This window comes from Ranitomeya variabilis, chromosome 1 (genome assembly GCF_051348905.1).
Source record: "Ranitomeya variabilis isolate aRanVar5 chromosome 1, aRanVar5.hap1, whole genome shotgun sequence".
Lineage (NCBI taxonomy): Eukaryota > Metazoa > Chordata > Amphibia > Anura > Dendrobatidae > Ranitomeya > Ranitomeya variabilis.
Genome location: NC_135232.1, coordinates 256109648 through 256134171, shown reverse-complemented (window position 1 = coordinate 256134171; position 24524 = coordinate 256109648). Strand labels below are relative to the sequence as shown.

The following is a 24524-nucleotide window of genomic DNA, read 5'->3' as shown; positions in this document are numbered from 1 at the left end:
AGCACTACCAGTGTAAGACATCTAATTGCTAACAGTTTGCTTTCCTGATCTCACTGCAGAGTTGTATGTAACTGCAAAGTGCCAGGAATAAAGCAGAAAGTGTGACTGCATACATCATCACAGTCAGTGTGAGACAATACAGCACAACTAAGGCTATGCGCACACGTAGAATGGTTCACTGCGGATTTTTCCGCAGCGGATTTGATAAATCTGCAGGGCAAAAACGCTGCATTTTTGCTGCAGATTTATTGCGGATTTACCGCGTTTTTTCTGCGGTTTTCTATTGGAGCAGCTGTAAAACCGCAGCGGAATCCGCAGAAAGTGACATGCTGCGGAATGTAAACCGCTGCGTTTTCGCGCGTTTTTTTCTGCAGCATGTGCACAGCGTTTTTTGTTTCCCATAGGTTTACATGGTAATGTAAACTCATGGGAAACTGCTACGGACCCGCAGCTGCGGAAACGCTGCGGATCCACAGCGTTTTCCGCATCGTGTGCACATACCCTAACAGCGCTGTGAGGATATCTGCTAGATGTGTTTTCTCTACTCACTGAGCTTTGACTCATTACTGATCATCTGCCATTACGCACACTGAAAAGTCTGCTCTTTCATCTCACTACAGAGCTATGTCTGATTATAACTAACATTTCTTCAGCTTTCACCTCGCAGGCAGCCACCATGGGGGGAGGGGAGCACGGCTGAACTGACAATTCTATGAGCAGAGCTACAACTAGAAATGTGTTTGTAATGATACAAAGTTCTACTGTACTGCCCCATCCCCACAATGGTTGACTGTAAAATGGAAACTAAAGAAGTGTTAGTTGTAGTCACGCGCAGGTCTGCAGATGAGCGGACTGCATTGTGAGAGAGGTGCAGATATGTTTGTAATGAGAACGTTCAGCTCTCCTGTACTGCTTTAGTAATAATCATGCAGCTCTGCGGTGAGATCAGGAGAGCAAACTGTCAGGCATTACTTGATCCACACTGATAACACTTCTTATTTAAAATAAGCTCTAAAGGTTGATTCTCAGGGAGAACTACGCTGCTCAAAAAAATAAAGGGAACACTTAAACAACAGAATATAACTCCAAGTAAATCAAACTTCTGTGAAATCAAACTGTCCACTTAGGAATCAGCACTGTTTGACAATCAATTTCTCATGCTGTTGTGCAAATGGAATAGACAACAAATGGAAATTATTGGCAATTATCAAAACACACTCAAAGGAATGGTTCTTCAGGTGGTGACCACAGACCACATCTCAGTACCAATGCTTTCTGGTTCACGTTTTGGTCACTTTTGAATGATGGTGGTGCTTTCACACTTGTGATGGCAAGGTGGTTTGCTGTGTCTGTCAGCGTAGTGTCCAGAGGGTGGAGGCGCTACCAGGAGACAGGCCAGTACACCAGGAGACGTTGAGGGGGCCGTAGGAGGGCAATAACCCAGCAGCAGGACCGCTACCTCCGCATTTGTGCAAGGAGGAACAGGAGGAGACCTGCCAGAGCCCTGCAAAATTACCTCCAGCAGGCCACAAATGTGCATGTGTCTGCACAAATGGTTAAAAACCGACTCCATGAGGACCGTGCAGGACGCATGGCATTTGCCACAGAACACCAGGATTGGCAAATTCGCCACTGGCGCCCTGTGGTCTTCACAGATGAAAGCAGGTTCACACTGAGCACATGTGACAGACGTGACAGAGTCTGGAGACGCCATTGGGGAGCGATCTGCTGCCTGCAACATCCTTCAGCATGACCGGTTTGGCAGTGGGTTAGTAATGGTGTGGGGTGGCATCCAGAGGTAGCCTGACTGCCATTAGGTACAGAGATGAGATCCTCAGACCCCTTGTGAGACCATATGCTGGTGTGGTTGGCCCTGGGTTCCTCCTAATGCAGTACAATGTCAGACCCCATGTGGCTGGAGTGTGTCAGCAGTTCCTGCAAGATGAAGGCATTGAAGCTATGGATTGGCCCGCCCTTTCCCCAGACCTGAATCCGACTGAACACATCTGGACATCATGTCTCGCACCATCCACCACAGACTGTCCAGGAGTTGGCGGATGCTTTAGTCCAGGTCTGGGAGGAGATCCCTTTAGGAGACAATACGCCGCCTCATCAGGAGCATGCCCAGGCGTTGTAGGGTGGTCATACAGGCACGTGGAGGCCACACACACTACTGAGCATCATTTAATTGTCTTGAGGCATTTCCACCGAAGTTGGATCAGCCTGTAACTTCATTTTCCACTTTGATTTTGAGCATCATTCCAACTCCAGACCTCTGTGGGATATCAGTTGTGATTTAAGTTGATAATTTTTAGGTTTTATTGTTCTCATCACATTCCACTATGTAATCAATAAAGATTTACAACTGGAATATTTCATTCAGTGATATCTAGGATGTGGCGATTTTAGTGCTCCCTTTATTTTTTTGAGCAGTGTATGTCTGGCCCATTGATCTTAACAGCTCATTTTCCTATTAAAGGGTTGTCTGGTCCAAAATGGTAAGTCTGCAGTCACTCAGAGCAACTGCAGACTTATGAATCCAAGTGCATAATCTGTGCACTGCGAGGATTTGATGGTTTCTGAGCCAGGACCGGCGTGTATGTATGCACTATGCATACTCCCGGCCAAAGCCTGACTAGTGTACGTGGCTTCACTCTATACATTTGTATAGAGCAAGGCCACACTCTGACTTGTGACGTAGCCTCCCTCAATACAAGTGTATGGAGCAAGGCTGCACCCACGTGCTGGGCTCTGCTTGGAAGTATATAATGCATATGTACCCACCGGTCCCGGCTTAGATACCGGTGAATCCCTGCAGAGCACAGTGTGTGTGCTGGGGGGGGATCATAAGTCTGCAGTGACACAGAGTGACTGCAGACTTACTTTGGACTGGACATCCCCTTAAGACAGACTGATTACTCTGTAATAAGATATCATATTCCGGGCAGAAAATTGAATTAAATTATACTTTCATATGACCTGCATGCCCAGGTGGCTTAAAGGGAACCTGTCACCCAGTTTTTTCCATAGGAGATAAAAATACCGTTAAATAGGGCCTGAGCTGTGCGTTACAATAGTGTATTTTGTGTACCCTGATTCCCCACCTATGCTGCCGAAATACGTTACCAAAGTCGCCATTTTCGCCTGTCAATCAGGCTGGTCTGGTCGGATGGGCGTGGTGACATCGCTGTTTCTTCCCCCAGATCTTGCTTATTTTTCCGTTGGTGGCATAGTGGTTTGCCCATGCCCAACTGCCAAATCCACTGCACAGGTGAGGAAAAAGAGCGCGATCTGCGCTATTCCCCTGGTGATCGGTGGGGGCGGCCATCTTCCTGAGGCCGCGCGTGCACAGATGAAGCGCTCTGCTGCCCAGGGCTTCAGGAAAATGGCCGCGGGATGCCGCGCGTGCGCAGATGGTGATCGCGGCGGCCATTTTCCTGAAGTCGAGTTTGCATATCGGCTTCAGGAAAATGGCCGCCGTGATCTCCATCTGCGCACGCGCGGCATCCCGCGGCCATTTTCCTGAAGCCCCAGGCAGCAGAGCGCTCCATCTGCGCACGCGTGGCCTCAGGAAGATGGCCGCCCCCACCGATCACCAGGGGGATAGCGCAGATCGCGCTCTTTTTCCTCACCTGTGCAGTGGATTCGGCAGTTGGGCATGCGCAAACCACTACGCCACCAACGGAAAAATAAGCAAGATCTGGAGGAAGAAACAGCGATGTCACCACGCCCATTTGACCAGCCTGATTGACAGGCGAAAACGGTGACTTTGGTAACGTATTTCGGCAGCATAGGTGGGGAATCAGGGTACACAAAATACACTATTGTAACGCACAGATCAGGCCCTATTTAACGGTATTTTTATCTTATACGGAAAAAACGGGGTGACAGGTTCCCTTTAAGAGGATTAACCCTATTGACAGATTCCCACCAAGAGTGCTCTAGCTAAGGCTACTTTCACACTTCCGTCTTTTTAGATCCGTCACAATGCGTCGTTTTGGGAAAAAAACGCATCCTGCAAATGTGACCGCAGGATGCGTTTTTTTCCCCATAGACTTGTATTGCCGACGGATCGCGACGTATGGCCACACGTCGTGTCCGTCGTGCACTGGATGCGTCGGTATTTGGCGGACCGTCGCAGCGAAAAAACGTTCAAGGGAACGTTTTTTTCATATGTCGTGTCCTGCATTTTAAACTGCGCATGCCCGGGCGTAACGCCACCCCCTCATCCCTGGGAGTTTACTATGGGCAGCGGACGCGTTGAAACACTGCGTCCGCTGCCCACGTTGTGCAGAAAATCACTACTGTCCGTCGGTATGTTGCGCCGACGCTTTGTGACGGCCCCGTACCGACGGAAGTGTGAAAGAAAACTAAGCGGTTAGCTTGTCTCAAAGAGGAACCAAACAATATTTTTATTACAAAGGTAAAAAAAGGAAAATTAAATTACTCAAACAGGTCCAAAAACAAGAAAGTAAGCATTATATTTCAGGTTACTCACTTTTAGCAGTAGTATTAAACAGTAGCAATGTTAGGCTAAGTTCACGTTTCCATTTGTCTGTTCTCTTTAATGGAACTGACAAATTGAATAAATCTGCAAAAATGGATCTGCTGATTTACTGATACAAAAAGAATTACAGGGATCCAATTGCTAATTATGGGATCTGTCTGGGTTGCATTTGGTTTCAGACTTAAAACTGATATAACGAAACCCAGACAGAATAATGGGATCCTCTGCTTCCATCTGCATTAGTAATGTCATGGTTCGGTTTTGCATGCAATTTCTGTTTGTCTAATGAAACAAAGAGAATGTGAAAACATAAATGAGAATATTGTCTAAGGAGAGGATGGCATATTTGTTACAATGTTTATACAAAGATATACAAACCCCAGGAGTCTTTTGTAGGAGGGTGGGATGTACTGCTCCAGGCCTAGTTGCGACATCAATAGTATTTGAGGTCTGTTGTGGGTAAAGGAAAGAAGATTAGCTTCCTTTTGCAAATTTGTGGATAGCACTTTCTAACTATGTAAAGTTTATTATTTTCACCCCTCCCCACCAAAAACACAAAAAAACCTACAGACATCAGCACTAAAGACCAAATATGTACAAAGATAAGATGATTAAGATCATTATGTAATTTTAACCTTCAGAACCCCTTAAAACAGAGCAGTGACATGCACTCACCTTAGGCTGAAAAGCTCCCTGCAAAGAACTAAAAGGACCTGAATGTGGAAGCATTGTGGGCATTCCAGGCATTGGAGAAGTATATGATGGAAAGAACTGGAAGAAGAACAGACAATATTACTTAGGGACATGCATAAGACTGATTGCTACTATAATATGCAAACATAAAAGTCACCTGAAAGCTCAGGAATGGTGCTATAATAATAATAATAATAGGACCAGCTAAACTTACTTGTACTTCAAAGTGTATTGGATATGTATTATAATCAGCCTTATTATTCAGAATGAGTGTAAAAAAAAAAAATCCATTCTTATGGAACATGGACCCTGGACAAAGAATTACTGAAAGATGTACAGTGATTTAATAAGAAACTAACAAATCCTTTAACTGTTTTACTTTAATAATTAAGAATTTTACATTAAAATATTTGCAGGGACAATGTACAATGTACGGTGTTACAGAGAGTGTCAGCACAAAATCCAGTTCTAAAGTAACACCACCATGCAGGGCAATGGCATCACAACTATAGTTGCCAAATCTGTGGTTGAGATTAGTAGAATTTTTTTCTTGAAGCTTTATGTAAATTACTTGCTAGGTGTAAATTGGGCAGTGTTCTGCGGTGAGGTGCCCATTCACTCAGTCAGGCCAGTTAGCTCTAACATCAACTTGATTGACATAGATGCCTTAATTTGTACAGTGCCGTCTCGGCCAAAATCGTTCACATATACATGTCCACATAGTACTGGATTTGGAAACTAAAGGTGCAATGCTGTTACTTCAGAGAATTATGCAGTGACAGGCTTATTTAAAGGTCCAAGCTCTTCCTGACCAGGTAGCAGTCGACATAATATCAACAATCCTGCTCAAGCCGCAAGCGTGAAACCAGCCTAAACCCAACACATTCAACTTTTTTATTCGAATACTAATTTTCTTACAAATGCATTGTATTTTAGCAACAGAGTACAAATCCAGCATTTTAATATTTTCTATTGGCCCGTCTATTACCAATCAGCAATGTGTTTACAGTGCATACAACTAAATACTAACCCATCACTGTTTCCTGCAGTTCCCAGAACTACTATGGTCCTCTCCTGCATCACATGACCTGCTGGCTCACAGTATCTTCTTTGTGGACCGGAGGTCATTTTCTCAATGCAAGCTTATGAAACTCAGAAAGAGGTTCTCGTAGGCTTCCACTAAGAAAGAAGCTAACTGTCCAAGGTGTGAGCTGACAAACAGTTGCGGTTACATGATGGAGAGGATAGGAGCAGTGCTGGGAACAGGAGAAGACAGCGATCGGCAAGTATTTTATTGCACACACAACATGCACATTAGCCGGGGCCGGACTGGCCATCGGGCAGTTCTGGCAAATGCAAGAAGGACCGGTGCCAGTAGTGGGTCGCCGACTCACCCTTCCCTCCCCCAGCGCCGAAGCATTCAACTATACCGGCGTCTATGACGCCGATACAGTTGAATGCACCCGCTCTGCCTCTGACACTGTGGGTGCGCGTGAACTCACTGTGTCCCAGGCAGTGCAGCGGCAGCCTCCGAGACAGGAGCAGGGAGCACCGCGGGCATGAGGGGAGGTGAGGAGCTTTGTTTTGTTTTTTACAGGACTGTGGGGCCATTCTAGGGGGGAGGAGAGATGTGAGCTGTGCTGTATACTACTGCGTGGGCAGTGCTGTATACTACTGCGTGGGCAGTGCTGTATGCTACTGCGTGGGCAGTGCTGTATACTACTGCGTGGGCAGTGCTGTATACTACTGCGTGGGCAGTGCTGTATACTACTGCGTGGGCTGTGCTGTATACTACTGCGTGGGCTGTGCTGTATACTACTGCGTGGGCTGTGCTGTATACTACTGCGTGGGCTGTGCTGTATACTACTGCGTGGGCTGTGCTGTATACTACTGCGCGGGCTGTGCTGTATACTACTGCATGGGCTGTGCTGTATACTACTGCGTGGGCTGTGCTGTATACTACTGCGCGGGCTGTGCTGTATACTACTGCATGGGCTGTGCTGTATACTACTGCGTGGGCTGTGCTGTATACTACTGCGTGGGCTGTGCTGTATACTCCTGCGTGGGCAGTGCTATATACTACTGCGTGGGCAGTGCTATATACTACTGCGTGGGCAGTGCTATATACTACTGTGTGGGCAGTGCTGTATACTGCTAAGTGGGCTGTGTTGTATACTGCTACGTGGGCTGTGCTGTATACTGCTACGTGGGCTGTGCTGTATACTATGGGGGTATATTATATTCTATGGGGGAGGCGGTGTTATATACTATGGGGGGCTGCATTATATTCTATGGGGGCTACATTATATATTATGGGGAGGTGGGCTGTATAATGTTCTATGGGGTGGCTGCATTATACTCTGGGGTGGCTGCATTATATTCTGTAGGGTGGTGGCTGCATTATACTATATGTGGGCTGCATTCTACTGTATCGAGGACTATGGGGAATACGTTATACTATATAAAGAAATATGGGGTGCATTATACTATGGAAAGTGAATTGTACTACATGGATGACTATGGCGGTGCATTAAACAATATGGAGCACTATGAGGAGTGTATTATGCTATATGGAGGACTGATCACTGCATTTTAATAGATGGAGGACTATAGGGAGTGTATTATACTATGTGGAGGACTGTGGTGCACATTATAATATATGGAGGACTATGGGGTGTATTTTACTAAACAAGTAAAATGCTGCATATTCAGATTGTGCTGCTGAGAACAATGATTTTTGTTCCAGCAGCACATCGCCAGCGTAAACTGTAGATGTGCTGCTGATAACATGATACTGTATGGTGATCTGTTGGTGATCGTTCTGTCCCATCATTATTCCTCAACTGGTGGAAAGAGGCTGGGAAACAAGCGTAGAACAACTTCAGTATTGTCGATCAAACTCATTTAGCGGCCTGAACTCAGCGCTTTTAAATACAACCGAAATGCTTTTGTGTGATGTGCAATATGCTAGCATTTGGGGCCCCATTTTAAACTTTGCCTAGGCGTAGGGCCCCACTTTGCCTAAAACTGGCCCTGCCTACAAGTGTACAAAGATATTATACAGTCACCATGTGACAAGTGGGCCTGTGTAATTTCAAATGCCAGGGCTGAATTTTAGTCCTAGTCCGCCCCTGACATTAGCACACACACACGCACGTTTGGTATTTGTGTACTTGTGCTGACCTGGGGAATCATACTGTCAGGTCAGTTTACCATACAGTGAACATGGTAAATGAAAAAACAAACAAAAAAAACCCACAACTGTGGAATTGTACTTTTTTTTTGCAATTTCAACAAACTTGGAAATTTTCCAGTACACTATATGGTAAAATAAAAGGTGTCATTCAAAATAGAACTCGTCCTGCAAAAAACAAGACCACAAATTGCTATATGGCCAGAAAAAAAAAAACAGTTATGGCTTTGGAAAAAAAAGGGAGAATGGAAAAAAACCCCCAAAAAAACAAAACGGAAAATCGCCAGGTAGTGAAGGGGTTAAGAATCCCCAGTTAAATTAGAAAAACTGCAAACAAATATCATCAGATTATTCTATAAAAGCATTTATGGCGCCACTGCGGGAGTTTGAAGCGGATATGCTCACCATCATTACTCAATTAAGGCAGCAGGAAATACTCTTTAGTGAACAGAAATGACAGAAAATTGCAGATTCACTATAATAAATAAGTTTTAGGTGCAAGCATTGTAGATTGCTGTGAAAAGACAATGAACTCACGCTGGTATGACGAAAATACGGGCTGTCTAACTTCGGAGCGTACTTCTCAAACTAAAATGAAAGAGAAAACAACAGCAAGTCAGTGCAAGGCAGGAAAACAGGGCAGTAGCATTCATGATCAGTCTGTATTAGCTGCCAGCAGTATTCGGTCTATGCCAATAACAAGTCATGTCCACCATTAACTATAGTCCATATTGGATAAATCAACCTTTAAAAGGAGTTTTACGTAGAATAAAACTTTTGAGAAAAATTATTCATTTGACCCATTACTAAAATATATATCGTTTAAAAAAAATCATAGTAGACTACCAAATTCGGCAAATCATTATATTGTATAGTTAGTAAAAAAAAAATCAATACTAGGCATATATACCGTAAGTTTTATAAAGTATCAAGTTGGCTGAATGGATATTAAGAAGATGAAAAGTGTAAATTAAGAAAAAGCTTGAAGATGAACCACTACCCTCCAACTATATCTAGTCCAGAAAGGCGCTGATAATTCTCTGGTCTATACATACAAATGTGCTAAATTTGACAGGCAAATAGATAAGGCATTACAAGAACAAGTAACGACCCTAAAAGTTAGTAACCTGCTGTGAAAAGAAGTGTTAATGTTGTGCCAATGGTAAATGTCTAGAAACAGACTACATTTCACCAGCAATAAGTAGAGGGGGAGGGAAGGGAATTTGGACTTAGGTGCTCTACTTATCCTCACATTTCGAGCTGGGGTACGCACCATGGGGGGTGCATTTGGCGGCATAAGCTGCGCTGGGGGTAGGCTGGATGTGAAGGGGGTAAATGTGTGCTGGTGCGTGTGTTGGTGCGTGTGTTGGTGCTGGTGAAATTCCGCCCTCAGCAATGGCACAGAGCTGAGGGGGCCACCGGCCCGATCCGAGGTCTGGACCAGAAAACGATTATTCAGCTCCTGCCTGAGAAGTTCATGATCTGCAAGAGACAGAAAGACAAAAAGAACACAGAGGCCCATCGGCCCATCAGTTTCCCCAAAATAATAGTAGGAAAAAGCGCAGATATTCACCTGGCATTCCCTGTTTCTGCAGGTCATGCTGTGGTGGTTTTCTACGTGAGGACTCATTGGTGGAGGTAAGAGAGATGCCTGTGACAAAGTACCAATCAGAATCCCCGAATGAGGCTGGCAATACATGATTGGTTGGTTGAATGATATCAACAGGCTGGTATCTAAAGACAAGAAAGAACACCATGAGTCATCTCAGGAGAAAACACATTGGGGCTTTTAATAAAGCAGAACAACAAGGCACACCCATCTAATCCCAACCCGCATCCCAAATACAGGTCTGAACAGTGGCTAGGGACCAGAGGAATTAACCTTAAACTGGACACTGGTGTAAAAATACCCCCAAAAATCTGCGATTTAAAATTACATAACTTTAGGGTATTGATTCTAAATGGGAAAAGGTTACAAGCCACTAGATTTAAAAAAAAAAATAAATAAAAATAATGATAAATATATATTAAACAAAAACCCCAAAACAAACATTAAATGGATACAGATATCAAACATCCAAAGCATTCATCCAGCCATCACTCTGCCGACGATCTTACGGTGAGTGGGAGGTTGTATTCATGTTCCTTTACTGACTACATTTGACACAGGCGAGTACTGAATTTTGATGGTCCTATAAAGAGCCTCCGAATGATACTGTACCAGCGGATCTGAGTGAAAGGGTACCGTCACACAGTGGCATTTTTATCGCTACGACGGCACGATTCGTGACGTTCTAGCGATATAGTTACGATCTCGCAGTGTCTGACACGCAGCAGCGATCAGGGACCCTGTTGAGAATCATACGTCGTAGCAGATCGTTTGAAACTTTCTTTCGTCGCTGGATCTCCCGCTGTCATCGCTGGATCGTTGTGTGTGACAGCGATCCAGCGATGCGTTCGCTTGTAACCAGGGTAAACATCGGGTTACTAAGCGCAGGGCCGCGCTTAGTAACCCGATGTTTACCGTGGTTACCAGCGTAAAAGTAAAAAAAAACAAACCGTACATACTCACCATCTGATGTCCGTCAGGTCCCTTCCCTTGCCGTCTGCTTCCCGCTCCGACTGTCTGCCGGCCGGAAAGTGAGAGCAGATCACAGCGGTGACGTCACCGCTGTGCTCTGCTCTCACTGTACGGCCGGATCTCAGTCAGAGCAGGAAGCGGACGGCAAGGGACCTGACGGACATCAGATGGTGAGTATGTACGTTTTTTTTTTTTTTTACTTTTACGCTGGTAACCACGGTAAACATCGGGTTACTAAGCGCGGCCCTGCGCTTAGTAACCCGATGTTTACCCTGGTTACCCGGGACCTCGGCATCGTTGGTCGCTGGAGAGCGGTCTGTGTGACAGCTCCCCAGCGACCACACAACCACTTACCAACGATCACGTCCAGGTCGTATCGCTGGTCGTGATCGTTGGTAAATCGTATGTGAGACGGTAACCAAAGGGGTCGTCCCATGAACAAAAGGTTATTTTATTCAATACATCTTAGAATAATTACTTCCACAATTGGATGTGTTTAATTATAATGTTCCTGTGCTGAGATAATCTTATAAATGTGCCCCTGCTGTGTGCTGTGTAATGGCCTTGTCTGATCGTTCAGGGACATGGTCTGATCATACCACATCTCCTGGGGGGGAGGAAAAGAGTATACAGACACTACAGCACAGGATCCCAGCTGATTCTTTTCGTGAAGTGAAACATTTCATTGCCTATTAAACAATGTTTTACTTCAAATAATTATTTGCGATCCCTTACTGTAATGTCTGTATACTCTTTTCCTTCCTCCACTGCCCAGGAGATGTGGTATGATCAGACCACGTCCCTGTACAGTCAGACACGGCCATTACACAGTACACAGCAGGGGCACATGTTTAAGATTATCTCAGCACGAGGAAATTTTACTTAAACACATCCAATTGTGGAATTATTCTTCCAGGATCAATTGATTAAAAATAAATTTTGTTTGGGGGGGGGGGGGGGGAGAACCCCTTTAATGTGAACAGATTTAATATATTTATATAAAAAATATAATGAATTTGAAGTTTACTTTAAAGTTCAAGGCTCTGCACATTGTTGTTTCGTATTACTGGAAAGTGTGCAAAGCAGAGATTAATTCACAATTTCCGAGTTCCTCAAACTGTACCAGCTTGTAGATAAAGATCGAATATATACCGAAAAGGGACTTACTGACATATCACAGGTCTGAGCACGGATAGCCGTTGCACCCAAACCCGAAAGGTGTTACTTTCTAAATGGCCATTCATGGCAGAAAATTTCCTAAGCCCATTCAGCCAGTTATTAAAATTCTCAGACATGACTTTTTAAAAGGGTTTAATATCAAAATAAGTCGAAAGTATGAAAGGTCAGGTATTTCCAGTAGTAATAAAAAACAAGGGGTGTCAAAAAGGTTGCTAAAACAGCTTTATTCTGGAAATCAAGAGTTAATCCAAGCTTATGGACTAATGTAAACTATTACAGTATTAACGGTTACATATTGGTAATCAGTTCAGATCCTCAGATTTGTTTTAAGACATAAGTTGGTACATTCGTAGAGAAATCCGTAAAAAGTGCGTTCCATGTCATGGAAACTTGGTAAATGTTCAGCCCGGTCATCGTACTAATTAATGTACTGAGAAGAAGTTTAGTAGCTGCTATTCTTCACTTAAGTATTTCACAGATATGAGAAACAATAGGTCTCATGTGTCAAAATGGTTGTCAGAGAAAGTGTGGCCATGTTGCAAAAAATTCAATTTATCACTAAAATAAAAAAGGACACATTTTCTATGAGACCGTTGCCACATGATGGACCTAGGAGTCTTGCAGAGAACACACACCATGATAACTTCTCTACTCTGTCCCACAGCATACACTCCAAACCACACAGAAGTACAGCTATACTTACCCGAATATCCTGCTCCAGCAGGGTGGCTGGGAATTACAAGGCCATTAGTAGGTAAAGATGGTGGCGGCAGTGAAGGAGGGGTAGCAAACATGGCCGGATGGTGCTGGGTTTGAGATCTAATAGCAAAGTGCGAGGTAGCAAGGTTGGGTATGGAGAGGGGCAGACCCGGTCCAGCAGGGTGGTGAGAAGGGATCTGGGGGGAAGACGGTAGGTGCTTGGGGAGGCCGATACTTGCTGCACTGCTTGCACTACTGCTCCGGCTGCATGGTGGGAGAAAAGAAAACAAAAAATTCAGAATTTACAAAAGTATTTTGAAATATCAACACTAAATGCTATATTCCTCAAAACAAGGGTATTTCTTTCTATGATTTTCATATGTATAGGAAAATATATGACGCATGCAAACAACATGACAAGCCTAGGGTTAGGTGGATTCATAACTGGCTCAGTGATCATACTTGAAGAGTGGTAATAAATGGTTGCACATCCAATTGGAAGAGTGTTTCAAGTGGGGTACCACAAGACTATTCTGGCCCTAGTGTTCAACATTTTTATAAATGATCTAGATAAGGGAACTGAAGGTAAACTGATCAAAATTTGCAAACGATGCAAAGCTAGGATGGATAGCCAACACTAGAGAAGACAGAGAAAGGATTAAGAAGGATCTAGGTAAGCTTGAACAATTGGCGGCGACTAATAGAATGGCATGTAACAGGGAGAAATGCAAGATTCTACATCTGGGCAAGAAAAACGAAAATTACATTTACAGAGTGAAAAAGATAGAACTAAGCAACAGAAAGTGTGAGAAAGACTTAGGTATGCAAATAGATCACAGACTGCACTTCAGTCAACAGTGTGATGCAGCAGCAAAAAAGGCAAACAGCTCTAGGATGTATTAAGAGAAGCGTAGAGTCTAGATCACGTGAAGTAATTATCCCCCTCTACTCCTCCTTGGTCAGACCTCATCTGGAATACTGTGCCCAGGTGTGGGGGATCAAACTTTAAAAAAGACATTGAAAAACTGGAGCAAGTTTAACCCCTTTACCCCCAAGGGTAGTTTGCACGTTAATGACCGAGCCAATTTTTGCAATTCTGACCACTGTCCCTTTATGGAGGTTATAACTCTGGAACGTTTCAATGGATCCTGATGATTCTGACACTGTTTTCTCGTGACATATTGAAATTCACGATAGTGGTAAAATTTCTTTGATATTACCTGCATTTATTTATGAAAAAAAAAAAAACACGGAAAATTGGCGAAAATTTTGAAAATCTCGCAATTTTCCAACTTTGAATTTTTATGCCCTTAAGTCACAGAGATATGTCACACAAAATACTTAAGTAACATTTCCCCACATGTCTACTTTACATCAGCACAATTTTGGAACCAAAATTTTTTTTTTGTTACGGAGTTATAAGGGTTAAAAGTTGACCAGCAATTTCTCATTTTTACAACACCATTTTTTTTTTAGGGACCACATCTCATTTGAAGTCACTTTGAGGGGTCAATATGATAGAAAATACCCAAGTGTGACAAAATTCTAAAAACTGCACCCCTCAAGGTGCTCAAAACCACATTCAAGAAGATTAACCCTTCAGGTGTTTCACAGGAATTTTTGGAATGTTAAAAAAAAATAAAACATAAAAATGAACATTTAACTTATTTTTTTCACAAAAAATTTACTTCAGCTCCAATTTGTTTTATTTTACCAAGGGTAACAGGAGAAATTGGACCCCAAAAGTTGTTGTGCAATTTGTCCTGAGTACGCGGATACCCCATATGTGGGGGTAAACCACTGTTTGGGTGCACAGCAGAGCTCGGTAGGGAAGGAGCGCCATTTGACTTTTCAATGCAAAATTGACTGGAATTGAGATAGGACGCCATGTCGCGTTTGGAGAGAACCTGATGTGCCTAAACATTGAAACTCCCCACAAGTGACACCATTTTGGAAAGTAGACCCCCTAAGGAACTTATCTAGATGTGTGGTAAGCACTTTGACCCACAGAGTGCTTCACAGAAGTTTATAACGCAGAGCCGTGAAAACAAAAATTATTTTTTTTTCCCCCACAAAAATAGTTTTTTAGCCCCCAGTTTCGTATTTTCCCAAGGGTAACAGGAGAAATTGGACCCCAAAAGTTGTTGTTTAATTTGTCCAGAGTATGCAGATACCCCATATGTGGGGGGGAATCACCGTTTGGGCAACATGGCAGAGCTTGGAAGGGAAGGAGCGCCGTTTGGAATGCAGACTTATATGGATTGGTCTGCAGGCGTCACGTTGCATTTGCAGAGCCCCTGATGTACCTAAACAGTAGAAACCCCCCATAAGTGACCCCATATTGGAAACTAGACCCCCCAAGGAACTTATCTAGATGTGTTGTGAGAACTTTGAACCCCCAAATGTTTCACTACAGTTAATAACGCAGAGCCGTGAAAATAAAAAAAAAAATATATATTTTTTTTGCACAAAAATTTTAGCCCCCAGTTTTGTATTTTCCCAAGGGTAACAGGAGAAATTGGACCCCAAAAGTTGTTGTCCAATGTGTCCTGAGTACGCTGATACCCCATATGTTGTGGTAAACCCCTTTTTGGGCGCACGGGAGAGTTCGGAAGGGAAGGAGCACTGTTTTACTTTTTCAACGCAGAATTGGCTGGAATTGAGATCGGACACTATGTCGCGTTTGGAGAGCCCCTGATGTGCCTAAACAGTGGAAACCCCCCAATTATAACAAACCCTAATCCAAACACACCCCTAACCCCAGCGGTAACCCTAACCACACCCCCTAACCCTAATCCCAACCGTAAATGTAATCCAAACCCTAACTTTAGCCCCAACCCTAACTTTAGCCCCAACCCTAACCCTAGCCCCAACCCTAACGGGAAAATGGAAATTAAAACATTTTTTTAATTTGATTATTTTTCCCTAACTAAGGGGGTGATGAAGGGGGGTTTGATTTACTTTTAGAGCGGGTTTTTTAGCGGATTTTTATGATTGGCAGCTGTCACACACTAAAAGACGCTTTTTATTGCAAAAAATAGTTTTTGTGTCTCCACATTTTGAGAGCTATAATTTTTCCATATTTTGGTCCACAGAGTCATGTGAGGTCTTGTTTTTTGTGGGACGAGTTGACGTTTTTATTGGAACCATTTTTGGGCACGTGACATTTTGTGATCGCTTTTTATTCAGATTTTTGTGATGCAGAACGACCAAAAACCAGCTATTCATGAATTTCATTTGGGGGGGGGGGGGGCACGTTTATACCGTTCCTCGTTTGGTAAAATTGATAAAGCAGTTTTATTCTTCGTGTCAGTACGATTACAGCGATGCCTCATTTATGTCATATTTTTTATGTTTTGGCGCTTTTATACGATAAAAACTGTTTTATATAAAAAATAATTATTTTTGCATCGCTTTATTCTGAGGACTATAACTTTAATTTTTCACTGATGACGCTGTATGGTGGCTCGTTTTTTGCGGGGGAAGATGACATTTTCAGCGGTACCATGGATATTTAGATCCTTTCTTTTGATCGTGTGTTATTCCACTTTGTTCGGTGGTATGATAATAAAGCGTTGTTTTTTGCCTCTTTTTTTGTGACGGTGTTCACTGAAGGGGTTAAACAGTGGGACAGTTTATAGGTTGGGTCGTTACGGACGCGGCGATACTAAATATGTGTACTTTTATTGCTTTTTTATTTAAAGAAATGTATTTATTGGAATAATATTTTTTTCCCCTTTATTTAGGATTTTTTTATTCATTTTTTTATTACACATGTAAATATGTTTTTTTTAAAACTTTTTTACATCACACTAGTGTCAGATCAGTGATCTGACACTTTGCACAGCACCGTGTCAGATCGCTTGTAAGCCACCTCCCTGCAGGACCCGGAAGCAGCCCCGTGGCCATTTTGGATCCGGGCCTGCAGGGAGAAGGAGGTAGGAGACCCTCGGAGCAACGCGATCATATCGCGTTGCTCCGTGGGTCTCAGGGAAGCAAGCAAGAAGCCCCCTCCCTGCGCAATGCTTCCCTATGCCGCCGGAATGCTGCGATCATGTTTGATCGCAGTGTTCCGGGTGTTAATGGGTCCGTGACCGCTCCTGGCACATAGTGCCGGATGTCAGCTGACACCTGGCCACGCTCCCCCGTGAGCGCGGCCGATCGCATATGACGTACTATCCCGTCGGTGGTCATACGGGCTCACCCCACCTCGACGTGATAATACGTCTAATGTCAGAAAGGGGTTAAAGAGCTGCCAGGATGGTGAGCGGACTGCAAACTATGTCTTACGAGGAACGGTTAAAGGATCTGGGAATGTTTAGTGTGCAAAAAAGACTAAGAGGAGACTTAATATCTGTCTACAAATATCTGAAGGGATGTCACAGTGTAGCAGGATCATCTTTATTCTCATTTGCACATGTAAACACGAGAAGCAATGGAATGAAACTAAAAGGGAGAAGATACAGATTAGATATTAGAAAAATCTTTTTGACAGTTAGGGCGATCAGTAAGTGGAACAGGGTGCCACGAGAGGTGGTGAGTTCTCATTCAACTTGAAGTCTTCAAACAGAGGCTAGACAGACAATCCTACATTGAGCAGGGTGTTGGACACGATGACCGTGGAGGTCCCCTCCAACTCTAACATTCTATAATTCTAATAGAACTCTAGCAGTGTCATTGTAATTTTCTTCTTCACATTACCTGATGCTTGCGATGCCGTTGTGCTGCGGATGTACAGGGTAACTCAGGTGTGAAGGGATATGATTCTGAGTTCGGAGTTCTGGGGGTAACAACTGAGGTTGAGACAAAGGTCGGGACTGTGGACGAGGTTGGGGTTGTGGTGTAAGTCGTGGTGGAGCTGGAGCTACAAGGGTCGGCTCTTTCTTTACTAGTGGGCTGGCCCGGGTACTAGAGGCTGGTGTGGATGAGGCAGAAGTGACAATAGCAGCAGGAGGTGGTTGTGGACTATGCACAGGAGGAATATAGGGAACTTCCGTGTTCAGCTCTTGGCTGCGCTCCAGCCCAGATACTTTAGGTAGACAAGTCGTTTGTGACTCCGCTTTGTCATTCAAAAGTGCCCCTAAAAAATATCAATATGGCATAGTTATTAGTATGGTGGTCCTGTAAGAGAAAATGATCTATAATGCATATTAGTATCCAACAGCAAACGCAATTTAATATTAAAAAGGATAAAAACACTAATATAAATTAACACCAAGTTATTCATTAGTGATGCAACATTCTGCCATGCATGCACAGTAAGGCCGGCGTCACACTGGCGTTTTAAACGGCCGAGTGCAATGCCATAAAAAAAAAAAAAAAATCGCATTGCACTCGGACCAATGTTAAAGGGAACCTGTCACCACGTTTTTGGAAGATGGGATAAAAATAGCGTTAAATAGGGGCAGAGGTGGGCGTTACATTAGTGTGTGTGTTATGCGTTTATTACCCACCTAAGTTGCCGAAATAACTTTGCAAAGTCTCCGTTTTCGCCTGTCAATCAGGCTGGTCAGGTCGCATGGGCGTTGTCTTCCCCCAGATTTGGCGTAGTTTTCCGTTGGTGGCGTAGTGGTGTGCGCATGCCCAAAGTCCGGAATCCTCTTCCAGGGGATTTAAAATAGCGCGGTGTTCGTTATTGCATTGGTGATCGGTGGGCGCGGCCATCTTCCTTTGGCCGCGCGTGCGCAGAAGCGGCGCTCTGCTGGCCGCGGCTTCAGGAAAATGGCCGCCGCGATATCCATCTGCGCACGCGCGGCATCCCGCGGCCATTTTCCTGAAGCCGCGGCCAGCAGAGCGCCGCTTCTGCGCACGCGCGGCCAAAGAAAGATGGCCGCGCCCACCGATCACCAATGCAATAACGAACACCGCGCTATTTTAAATCCCCTGGAAGAGGATTCCGGACTTTGGGCATGCGCACACCACTACGCCACCAACGGAAAACTACGCCAAATCTGGGTGAAGACACCACGCCCATGTGACCTGACCAGCCTGATTGACAGGCGAAAACGGAGACTTTGCAAAGTTATTTCGGCAACTTAGGTGGGTAATAAACGCATAACACACACACTAATGTAACGCCCACCTCTGCCCCTATTTAACGCTATTTTTATCCCATCTTCCAAAAACGTGGTGACAGGTTCCCTTTAAGCTATGGGGCAGCTCCCACCAGCTGACTGTCAGCCGTTTTCCTCGGTCCGAGACAATCGCAGCATGCTGCGATTGTCTCGGACCGACGAAAACTCTCGGCTCACTCGCAACCATATAAGCCTATGGGTGCGAGTGAGACAACGCACATCACTTGGATATCATCAGAGTGATGTGCGATATAAGCGGACCCCAGCAATGGAGGAGATGGAGAAATTCATTTCTCCGCCTCCTCTGCAGCTGTGCTCCGATCCTCCCTGTGCGAGAGAATCGGAGCACAGACGCATGACACTCGGCTCCTGCTCTACTGCGAGCAGGAGCCGAGTGTCATTAGCATATCGCATCCAACGCTCTCGCATCGGATGCAATATGCCAGTGTGACGCCGGCCTAAAACTCATCCCCTCCACAGCTTTTTTAAATGTTAACCTTATAACAGATGCTGCTGAGAAGCAATGATATAATGATGGACACCCCCCCAAAAAAAAATATGATCTCCGAAAAGCATTAAATTGTATTCACAAATTAATTCCTGTATGGTATGATGATTCCTATATGGGTTACTAAAGAAATTGAACATATAAGAAAAGCGTTCATAATTCAGCATCCATCATTCAAATGACATTGCAGTAAAAACCTATGGGGAAAGAAAGAAAAAGATACTATTCAAGAATCAGGTCTGTGGATAATTTTGCATATATTAGTAAGGCACAATTACTGCCAGATGGCAAGAAAAAAAAAAAAAAGTAGAAATCAAAGCTGTATAATCAAATAGTCCACTGACTATAGAATCGCATGGTGCTCCAGGTACTGTTCAGTTGATTGCAGGTGGTCTGGGCACGGTGGCCATAATACAGATATGCCAATATTACAGCAGTCTTAAAGTGGTCCCAAACATTAGCTAGTGACAGATGACAAAATAATACTCATGTGGCAGCAGCCTAATGATTCTTTTGTGGCACATGATGATCTGGAATGTTAATTTTATCTAGTTAAACTCTTTGGTCCCTCAGGAAGACATGCTGCCAAAGGAATCCAAAATTTCCCTTTATCCCTCTACAAGCTAAAATAAACAAGCATGCTCTGCTGATCTAAACCTGCAGGTTTATGAGGGAGTTGGGGGTGATGACAATAGCCAGATGTCTTTAATACATGGCCAGGATTAGACTAAAGTACGGTATCTAGAATAAAAAATAAATAAATAGGCAAAGATTCTTCAAAGTTAATATTAGAACTCTAAATTGAAATAAAAATATATTATTACTAATGTCAAAGCCAACATGTTCATGTGCCAGTGAAATAATAGTGTCTGGTAGAGTAAGAAATACTGTAACCGCTACTACACCCTTATAACAGCTGTCAATGTAAATTTCCTCTTGACGGCTCCTTTGACTGTCAAGTATAAAAGTGAAGCAGACATTTGCCAGTTTTAATAACGTATACAGGCCTGGTGATGTTAGCTGTAAGGCAGTCACGGGCTCAGCAAGGTCTAGAGAGGGAGTATGGAGGTCTTACAGCCGCTAACCCTACGACACTTGCTTAGAAATAGTCCAAAAGCTTTATCGCTAAAATGGAGTAAACTTCACTCTGCAAATTTTATCTCAACACAAGCAGAATATTACTGGAGTCGAGTTATATGGCATTACTCACAACGAAAACCAAAATGACAGCTTAAACTTTCTAGAACAACTTTAGTCCCCCGTCAGTCAACCACATCTTTTAGATTTAAAAATGAAGCAGAGCTCAGAAAGCTGCCTCCCGCCACCAACAGGCTCTGCAAAAACCTAATGTCCATAGACCACGAGCTGCCTGTCACAGGAGGGGGAATGTTGGACCAAGGCTCACACCAGCTAGTCACAGCAATGATAAGCTCCTGGTGCCAAAACAAACATTGTACCAAACAAAATCTCAGAGGTTGATGAGAGGTATCATTGAAATCTGTGTTTTAACCCCTACCTTATGCGGTCTTCCTATAAGGACTCTTTCACATGTCAGAGTTTCATGTATGTGTGGTGAGTTTTCACACATACCGGAGAGACACACACACACACACACACACACACACACACACACACACAAGTGAGTGGGTCTGTGCACCTTGTGTTTTCACGGATCGTTTGTCCGTGGGTAAAACATGCTGATATGTCAGTTTTTAAACAGAATCGTGGCTCGCAAAGCGTCCCGCGATGACACCCATGTGTCATCAGAGGGACACGTACCGGTGCTTGGGAATCAGCGGTACAGTTCGCGCTCTTCTACCGCGCCGGGTGATAAAGACAGCTCACATCATTCTCCCTTACTCGCACTGTATTTATTGAAATAAAAATTACGGCCTGGGGACCCTTCTAATCTTCATAACCAATCTTCCTGAAGCTGACAGCTGAGGGTTGCAGCCAGCAGCTGTCAGTTTTTCCTGGCTGGTTATCAAAAATACAGGGGAACCCTAAATCATTTTTACTTTTATTTATTTATGGCAGTGGCTCACAAATACTCATCAGCTGCTGCCTGTTCTCGCTGTTATCATCCAAATACAACTCTTCACATTGTTCCCTGCATGTGAAAGAGCCCTTACACTGCAAAAACCTGCTGACAGATTCCCTTTAAGTAAATATCTCAGGATCACCGGAGGTCGCAATGGTCAGACCACAGGTGATCTGCACACAGGAGGGCTCAACTGACAGCTACATACAGGGATTGAGCCCTTCCAGGGTGGTGGGCATGAGATTACGTGTATCAGTGAAACCTGCCTTCTTCAGTCAGATCTGATCCAAAGAAGTAAACAATTCATGAAATAGTCTCCTGAGCGCCACAGGAACCTAAATCATTAACCTTATTATAATAGCGGCATCCCAGCGAGCCACATTGCTACTGCTAGGGGGGGTTAAATAATGTGGCACTAGTCACAATTCATAGCCATCACTGGACTGCAACCCTGGCAATCCATCCAGAATCGGAGGGGTTACACGCTTCCTCTACGGCAGACGGGAATCCGAATAACCCACAGAGCGATGTATAGAAAGAGCAGAGCTTTCCGGCTGTCACTTACTATTCAAATTGATTGTAATCTAGCCCTCTGAGTGAGTTATTAATCACAGCAATTAAATCATGAACACGGCCCTGCTGCACATATTGAGCTCCTACCAACAGATCGATAGCAGCCAACCTCCTGAAGCAATTACTGTTCACTGTAATGTGCTGTCTATTATTTAGAGCAGAGCAAGAAGCTGCCTATAGGAATACCATAATTCAGGCCGCTGTTACAATTCATGATTGCCGGGTAATACGGCATAGATGCGTCAACCTAAATCTGACCTCAACAGGTGGACAGATCTCCCCGACCACACCAGAGGTAATGCATCTCATCAGACTGATATCAACGGGGCTGTCTCTTTTCCAATAGATTAGCCTTTCTAGCCAAATATAGAATGACTAATGCTGGTGAATATAAAAGTAAAAATACATTTTATTTATATATTGTGTTCTCTGATGTCAAAGTTAAACCCGCCAAAAACCTGAATAAAACATTCACTGAGTAGCAATGACATTTCCTAGATTGCATATAGCTGTATACATAGGTTACATACAGGGATTGTACCAAGAGGTGATCCATGTAATGCGATATGTTTGGAAATACAAGTATGTCGTTAGACTGGGAGAAAATAGAAATACTAGAGTGGATTGTTCCTGGAAACATTACATGGCTGTACATGGCCAGGAGAACTCATCTGATAATTTAGACTTTGCATTCACAGTAGCTTATAAACAGTGTGCATGTACTTCTGCTACTGACACTTTCAACCATTTAAATCCCCATTTCAGGAACATTTTGGGAATCACAAACTACCTGGGAAAATATACAAAATGTCCCAGAAGCCAGTAAAAAACTTGAAGGTTGGTAGGTACCGACATTAATCTGTATCTATACCCAGTACACTCGTCAGTCATCGTTACCACTGAATACATTAGAACAATTACACAGGTCTGCGACTAAAAAGCTGTTTGATTATTTTCATCTAATTTCCATGCACCGTATTTTTCGGACTATAAGACGCACCGGACCATAAGGCGCACCCCAAATTTGGGGTGAAAATTGCAGAAAAAAATATTTTTTATAAGATGGGGGGTCCGTCTTATTGTCCGAATTTACAGTATCTTAACTGAGGGCTGGCGGTGGCCGAGCAGGGTCACAGGAGGCATGGTGTCGGCAGAGGTGGGGTGATGCGGTACGGCGTGCACCTGAGCAGGGTCCCTTCCTGCTTAGGTGGGCGACGCCACGGCCTGGTGTCCATGGGAGGGTTGCAGCAGTGGTTACCGGCAGAGGTGCTGGGATGAGGAGGCGCAGTGAGAGGTATGGCGTGAGAGGGGTCCCTTTCCCCGGTGAGGTGATGCAGCAGCCCGGTAAGCAGCAGAGCCGGGTGAATCCTGTTATCATCAGTGGTGGCAGCCATCTTCCTGGGGCCGCGCTTTCGCAGATGAAGCGCTCTGCTTCCCGGGGCTTCAGGAAAATGGCCGCGGGAGGCCGCGCGTGCGCAGATGGAGATCGGGGCGGCCATTTTCCTGATGCCAAGATCTAAATCTGCGAACTCGGCTTCAGGAAAATGGCCACCACGATCTCCATCTGCGCACGCGCGGCCTCCCGCGGCCATTTTCCTGAAGCCCCGGGAAGCAGAGCACTCCATCTGCGCACGCGCGGCCTCAGGAAGATGATGGCCGCCACCACCGATAACAGGATTCACCCGGCTCTGCTGCTTACCGGGCTGCTGCATCACCTCACCGGGGAAAGGGACCCCGCTTACTGTGCCTCCTCATCCCCGCACCTATGCCGCCACACCTCTGTCACTGCACCTCTGCCGCCACGGTAAGCCTCAATTGCGACTATTAGACGCACCCCCCATTTTCCCCCCTTTTTTGGGGGGGAAAAAGTGCGTCTTGTAGTCTGAAAAATACGGTATTTTGGTGTGCTGAAAACTAAAAAAAATATTGAAAAAAATTCTGGACCTCAGGATTTGTCGCAAAATGCAAAATTCTCTTCAAATTTAGTATATTTTTCTCAATTTTTGGTATTTTTTTATCTTAGGGTTTTGAAAGTCAAAATTACTATTAATTAATTCACATCAATTCATTGAAGACCCTGACTACAAAAAAATCGTCGGACGAATACTGAAAGCATTTCAAGCTGTAGGTTGCCTCATGAGTTTGAAAGTGCATTTCCTCCATTCCCACCTTAACAACTTTCCTGAAAATTTTGGAGCGGTGAGTGAAGAGCAAGGTGAACGATTCCACCAGGACATTAAAGAGATGGAAAGAAGATACCAGGGAAGATGGAGCATTACAATGATGGCAGACTACTGTTGGACGCTTCAGAGAGACATTCCAGATGCTACTCACAAGCGTAAATGTACCAAGAGAAGCCTCACAAGGAAGAAGAATCGATTTTAGTGAGTGTGAGTGAGCTCATTGCAGTTAAAAAATGATTTTCATGAAACATTTGTAATAAAAAATTAATTTTATGAGTCTATTTTCATTTATT

General features: G+C 44.1%; 1 protein-coding gene across 16 annotated transcripts in view; it reads right to left on the bottom strand.

The window, feature by feature from the left end:
- Positions 1 to 24524, bottom strand: part of FBRSL1 (fibrosin like 1) — a 796611-nt gene that overhangs the window by 20472 nt on the left and 751615 nt on the right. For 11 of the 16 annotated variants that reach the window (XM_077293343.1, XM_077293353.1, XM_077293346.1 and 8 more), the window contains 6 exons: positions 17554 to 17932; positions 12857 to 13116; positions 9646 to 9875; positions 8931 to 8981; positions 5183 to 5278; positions 4886 to 4957 (listed from right to left, as the gene is read on the bottom strand). In XM_077293343.1, the coding sequence (XP_077149458.1) occupies positions 4886 to 4957; positions 5183 to 5278; positions 8931 to 8981; positions 9646 to 9875; positions 12857 to 13116; positions 17554 to 17932 (1088 nt within the window). Of the gene's footprint in view, positions 1 to 4885; positions 4958 to 5182; positions 5279 to 8930; positions 8982 to 9645; positions 9876 to 9966; positions 10128 to 12856; positions 13117 to 17553; positions 17933 to 24524 lie in introns of all 16 variants that reach the window. The other 5 variants (XM_077293351.1, XM_077293356.1, XM_077293352.1 and 2 more) reach the window with 2 other exon arrangements.